The 6161-nt window shown below is 32.3% G+C and overlaps 2 protein-coding genes across 2 annotated transcripts; one reads left to right on the forward strand and one right to left on the reverse strand.

The window, feature by feature from the left end:
- The first annotated feature begins 293 nt into the window (after positions 1–293).
- Positions 294–2473, forward strand: LOC133322424 (transcription termination factor, mitochondrial). The gene is made up of 3 exons (XM_061531421.1): positions 294–735; positions 1557–1989; positions 2050–2473. Exons 1-3 carry the CDS (start codon positions 294–296, stop codon positions 2471–2473), a joined length of 1299 nt encoding a protein of 432 aa, XP_061387405.1.
- Positions 2474–3774: 1301 nt separating this feature from the next.
- Positions 3775–4575, reverse strand: LOC133322432 (defense protein l(2)34Fc). The gene is made up of 2 exons (XM_061531429.1): positions 4262–4575; positions 3775–3945 (listed from the first exon to the last, which is right to left on the reverse strand). Exons 1-2 carry the CDS (start codon positions 4571–4573, stop codon positions 3775–3777), a joined length of 483 nt encoding a protein of 160 aa, XP_061387413.1. The 5' UTR covers positions 4574–4575.
- Positions 4576–6161: the final 1586 nt, after the last annotated feature.

The following is a 6161-nucleotide window of genomic DNA, read 5'->3' on the forward strand; positions in this document are numbered from 1 at the left end:
TAGTTCCTTTGCTCTTTATAGTTCCTATGCTCCAAATAGTTCCTTTGCTTCAAATAGTTCAAAAAAGGAACTGGATCAGAGAAAGGAATTATATTAATTAAAGAACTGGAACTAGTTCCGTTCGTTCCTTTCTCGGAATAGTTCCAATGAACTAGTTCGTTCACTACCCAACTCTACAAAGTTTATTTGTTTTGGAAAATTAGAGTGTGTGCGACAGCCGATTCTTTTATTCTTTTTATAAATATTCTCACTGAAACCCCACAGCAACTATTTCCTGCAATAGTTCGAACAAAATGTGGCGTAATATTGTAATATCATTCGAAAGAGTTCTGGTATTAAAGCCACCCATTAAACCACAACCATATAACTGGAATAACTACATAACCAAAGCTGCCACCGGCCAGCAGCAACAACAACACCACCGTTCACTATGTTCCTCCTTGGTACATTATAAAACCGAAACCCAACCCAGCAGTTCTGTTGAAGGTGATCCCGAATATATTGTCCCCTATAAACCGGAATATGAGAGGGCACAATCATCACAGGCTTTAATTGAGGCATTGCGTACACGTTTCCGCCTTAGTGACAAGGAAATGCAACAGATTATGGAAGATCCGCTGGTTGCAAAACATTATCGGAAAAAGTCGTTGCTGTTGACATTGGACTTGCTGATGGCTGAGGGTGTTACTAGGAAGCAATTCGTGGAATATCCATGGATTATCACTTTGGAAAAGGGTAAATAAGAAAATTAATCTTTAAGAAGTCGGGATAGCCAAATGGATGATGTGGGGAAGTAGGTCAATATGAGGCTTAAGTTGAAGTTTATGTTGCCCTAGAAGTGTTATGAGGAAACCGTTTGTGGAATATCCATGGATTATCACTTTGAAAAAGGGTAAATAAGAAAATGTATATCTAATAAGTAAGGAAAGTCAACGGATGCTATGGGGAAGCAGGTCAATATCAGGCCAAAGTCGAAGTTTAAGTTTGGATTATTTATATAGTTGCCCTAGAGGCATTATGAGAATTATTTTGAAACATATGAAGTCCTGATTCGTGACATGGGGGTTTCAAGTTTAATTTCTATAAAGAAATATAGTCGAATCGGCCAAGAGACCGTACAAAATGAGGTTATGATTGGGTTTTAAAATGACCTATAAAGATTGTCAAATAATCAGGGAAGCAGGGTGATGTTGTTAGTAGTTTGAAATGATACATTTTTGGTGTTATGTTTGATTTTTAAAATGGCCTATAAAATTTGGTAAAATTTAAAAATCTACAGCAGATCAGTGAAGGTGTTTTTGAGGTTATGTTTGATTTTTAAAAGAGCCTATAAATTTGGCAGAACATCAGGGAAGCAGGGTAAAGCTGTTATTCATTTCAATTGTTATTTAAATCTTCTAAGATTTCATTAAAAATCTGTATCAGATCAGTAAAGGCGTTTTTCAGGTTATTGTTGATTTTTAAAACCGTCTATAAAGTATTTGTACGGTCAAGTCGTTATAAGCCATATGAAATAAAGAAAATAATTTTTTTCTGGACCTTTGTTTTCTTTACAGGAAGTTTAACTGAAAAAATATCCCTACTCAAATCCCTGCGAGGCTTTCGAGACATCAACGATTTTGTCCCGTTCTTACGGCTGCATTTACCACGTCTGCGTCGTTTGGTTGGCAGTATGAATCAAGAAGCTGATCATATCGCATTTGGAAGTCGTATTTATTATATTGCCGATAAATTAAAGGCTCCCGTTAGCTTGGTAAATAAATATTTGGCCAAACGGTTATTTGTCCTGGAAATGCCATTGGAAATGTTTAAAACCAATTTGGAACTGATGCTTAAATACAATGTAGAATCACATAATATACTCAAAGATCTGTGGGCATTTCGTTATGCACCACGTTCTGTGGAAATGCGACTGAAGCGGGCCATATCCGCCAAAAAGGATAAAATTATGCCATGGATGGTACGGTGTCCCGAATCGATATTGCAAAAGTAAGTCAATGGATAATCAACCCCGTTATAAAGTTCTGTAATTAATTTGTTTTCTCTTAGATCCCTCCAAATTTCCCTAGACGACCTGGAGATACTTGGCGATCGCACCCCTGCTGAATATGTTGGCGATCGTTTAGGTTTCACGGCGGAACAAGCTATGTGCATTATGAACAAACATCCACAGGTGAAATCAGTTCGTATGACCAAAATCAAAGAGGTCCTAGATTATTTACTAAATGAAGCGAAATTTACCCGACATGAAATTGCACAAGTTCCACGTATCCTATGTCATAGCTTGGAAACGACAAAACAACGTATGGAAGAATTAAAACAATATGGTTGTCGACCTTCCAGTTTGGTGATACTCTGTAAAAGTAAACGGGAATATAGTAAATTTCTGAATGCCTGGATCGATCAATATAATCCGAATAAAAATCGTCAGGAGGGAAGTGAAACGAAGACAGATGATAGTAGCCAAAGCTAATATAGAATAATAGTAGTAGTAGGAGATAACTTGTTATTTACTTTTAAATGCATTATAAATTATTATTAAAAATTTTGTTCTTGTTTAAAAAAAAATAAACGAACGTTTTTCAAATTTTTTGGAAAATCTTTATTTTTTTATACTTTGATTCAGGGTATTATAAAACAAATTCTTAATACCTCTGGACATTCAAAAAGATCCATAAATGTCTCTGGCAGTGTTCGTGTACAAATCTGCAGCAGATCGTTGAAGAGGTTATGTCTGATTTTTAATGGTCTTTAAAGGTTTCAAAAATCTTCTGGAGATCGGCAATTATTTATTGGTTTAGGCATGTGGGAGATCAAGGATAATTCTAGAAGAAAATTAGCTTTTCGTTTCTTGGGATTTATTTAAAAAAATTGCAAAATTTCGGAAAAAACTTAAGTAATTTTGTGAAACAGTTGTTGAGGTTATGATTGAATTTTTAATAGTCCCTAAAAATTACCAAATAATCAGGGAAGTCGGGTGAGGTATTTATTAGTTTGAATTGATATTTTAATCCTCTATGATTTCGGTAAAAATCTGTAGTAGTTCAGTGATAGCGTTTTTGAAGTTATGGTTGATTTTTTGTGGTCTATAAAGGTTTGCAAAAATTCAGGGATGCAGGGTAAGGTGATTATTAGTTTGAATTGTCATTTAAATCCTCAAAGATTTCATTAAAAATCTGCATCAGATCAGTGGTGGAGTTTTTGAGGTTATGGTTAATTTTTAATGGTCTATAAAGGTTGGAAAAATATCAGGGAAGCACGGTAAGATTGTTATTAATTTTAATTGTCATTTAAATCCTCAAAGATTTCATTAAAAATCTGCAGCAGAACAGTGAATGTCTTTTTTGAGGTTATGATTGATGATTTTTAATAATCTATAAAGATTGTAAAATAATCAGGAAAGAAGGGTAAGTTTGTTAGTAGTTTGAATTGATATTTAAATACTGTAAAATTTCATTAAAAATCTGCAACAGATCAGTGAATGGATTTTTTGAAGTTATGGTTGATTTTTACTTGTCTAAAAAGTGGCTTTGAATTTACATTTAAATCCTATTAAGAATTCAGTAACCCAATATATGCCCATATTAAATAAAATGTTCTTAGTTTGTTTTGTGAAATTAAAAAAAAATGTATTTCAAATTATTGAACAAAAAAAACTTAAATTTATCACATCAACTTGTTTATAAAAAAATACTTCGTTTTTTGAGAAATCAAATAACATTTTGTAATAAAAATCAAAAAAAAAAAAATGCAAAAAAACGTGGACTACAAAATTTATTGGACTTCAATTTCTTTAAGAAGTTTGGAGACCCAGAATGTGACACCATTCTTGACCACAGTACCGACCAATTTTGCCTTGCCCTTGTAGTCGGCTGGGGCTACCCATTGGAATTGCAAAGTGTTGGGAATGTTCTTCTTGTCGATTTTCACATGGGTCAAGGTGTCCTAGAAAATAAGGAGAATAAAAAATTTTATTTTGCGTAAAATATTAAATGATATATATAAAATATTATAGAAATATTTTCCGTGGATTTTTTAAAAATAATTTCTCTAAGCTTGTATTTTTTAAGAATACATTTTCTAGGAATATCATGGGTATGAATATTTATATATTTTTTCAAAAACTAAAATAAGTGTTGAATTTTGGGGTATATAATTTTGCGGGGTATACAATAATTTTTATCTAACTCTTAATCTTTTCTAATCCCTAATAGTAATACTTCGAAATTAATATATATTATGCCCTTGTTATAATACTTACACCAGCCTTGGAACAGGTGAGCAATTGTGATTTATTCGATTCCACAACTTTGAAGGTACCAATTGGTTTCTTATTAGAATCTTGCACCTGGATGGCGAAGCCCAAAAATTCACCACCACCCAATGTAACAGTGAGTTTTTCGCCAGCCTTTACAACACTCTCCGTGGAAACGGAATATGGTGACGGTGAGCTTTGTTCTTTCACGTGATGTTCAGGTGTCAAACCGTTTGTGCAAGCCTCTTTAGGGGCACCACTCGAATAACCAAAGGCAGGGGCGGCCAAACAGCATGCAATAACCAGAAAACGAAACATTTTTCAAGGAGAGAGATCTGTAAAAAAGAAAATCATGTTTTTTCAATAAAACTGGGTTTCTATATAAATTTGCATATAGATCTGTGTAAAATTTGTTTACGATGGCGTGTAAAGTGTGAGTGTTTTTTTTTTCTTTTTTTGTAATTTATACTTTTAAAATTTAAATTTGTGTGAATTTGTTGTTGTTGCTGTTGTAACAGTTGTATATATAAATTTGCTGCATTGGCATGATAAAAGTAACCTTGGCTTGCCGCAAAAAAACAAAAACTGAAACGTTCAGCTGAAATGTCTTGACCAAATTGCAATGCGATTTTTTTCTTGGTATATTGTTTGTTTTATATGGCCAGTAGTTAGGTGAAACATGCTATTTTGTTGTCTTCAGTATCTATCTATTCAATTATATACTTGAATGACTTTTTGTGGAAGAAAAAATAAAAACGTAACCTAAAATGTACTTTTTAAATATTTGAAGCACACAGGGAGAAGACGTATTATGAGTTCAAAAATGTAAAACTATTTTTTTTATTTCTTTAAGTCCCTATCCATTTGAACTAAAAATCTGTAGGGGATGAGTGAAGACGTTATTGAGGTTATGTTTGATTTAATGGTCTACAAAAGTTTGGCAATTAATCAGGGAAGCAGGGTAAGGTTGTTATTAGTTCGAAATTGACATTTAAATCCTGTAAGATTAAGTAAAAATCTGCAACTGAACAGTGAAAGCATTTTTGAGGTTATGGTTGATTTTAATGGTCTTTAAAGGTTGGCAAATAATCACGGAAGAACAGTATGGCTGTTATTAGTTTCAATTTACGTTTAAATCCTCTAAGATTTCACTAAAAATCTGCAACAGATAAGTGAAAGTTTTGTTTGTTGCTTTTCTGAAGAATATTCGCTTCTTAATAACATAAAATAATTTATTTAAACTTATTTTAAAAATAATAAAAAAACAATAATAATCCAAACACAAACATTTTGACTTTCACTATTTGAAAACTAGCAATTATTAAATGTTAAAATGTTGTTAATTAAATTTGTGGGTTTCTTTGCACAAAAATCAAGTTTTTTTTTTTTGCATTTCATTAAACATTCATTCATTGTGAATTTTTTGGAACCGATAAAATTTAAATTGTCTGCCTAATGATAATTAGTTGTCATTACGAGAAACTTCTATTGCTCTTCCGAAAATAATGTGTATATATATTTTTTTAAATAATCTATTGTATTTAAGGTATATAATTAAATTTTCGTCAAATTAAGCGGATTCAATACAAAAAATAAAAAACATAGACAGTAAAATTGACACAAACAAACGTGTTATGTTAATTTTTGGCGTGGGATCTTAATCTGATACCGTGACGGCAAACGCAATGGGAAATCTATGTTTTTGAGATATACAATAAGAACGTCGTGTTTGAATGATTTTGGGTTATTGTTTCGGTTTCCATATTAATCATCAAGGTTCAAGGTGAGACGATGTCAATTCTTTTTGATAGATGATATGAAATTAGCTTAGCATAAAGCAAGGTATATTTATAAGGTAACCGTATCAAGGCAGCTGATGGTAACATTATATGTCAAACAGAATTTT

This window comes from Musca vetustissima, unplaced genomic scaffold, assembly GCF_032173495.1.
Source record: "Musca vetustissima isolate MV318-11 ecotype Yass unplaced genomic scaffold, APGP_CSIRO_Mvet_v1 utg6314, whole genome shotgun sequence".
NCBI classification, from domain to species: Eukaryota; Metazoa; Arthropoda; class Insecta; order Diptera; family Muscidae; genus Musca; species Musca vetustissima.

Coding starts and splice junctions, on each gene's coding strand:
- LOC133322432 (XM_061531429.1), bottom strand. CDS start 4,573: ATGTTTCGTTTTCTGGTTATTGCATGCTGTTTGGCCGCCCCTGCCTTT. Junction 3,946..4,261: donor TCACCTGTTCCAAGGCTGGT/GTAAGTATTATA, acceptor CTTATTTTCTAG/GACACCTTGACCCATGTGAA.
- LOC133322424 (XM_061531421.1), top strand. CDS start 294: ATGTGGCGTAATATTGTAATATCATTCGAAAGAGTTCTGGTATTAAAG. Junction 736..1,556: donor GATTATCACTTTGGAAAAGG/GTAAATAAGAAA, acceptor TTTTCTTTACAG/GAAGTTTAACTGAAAAAATA. Junction 1,990..2,049: donor CCCGAATCGATATTGCAAAA/GTAAGTCAATGG, acceptor GTTTTCTCTTAG/ATCCCTCCAAATTTCCCTAG.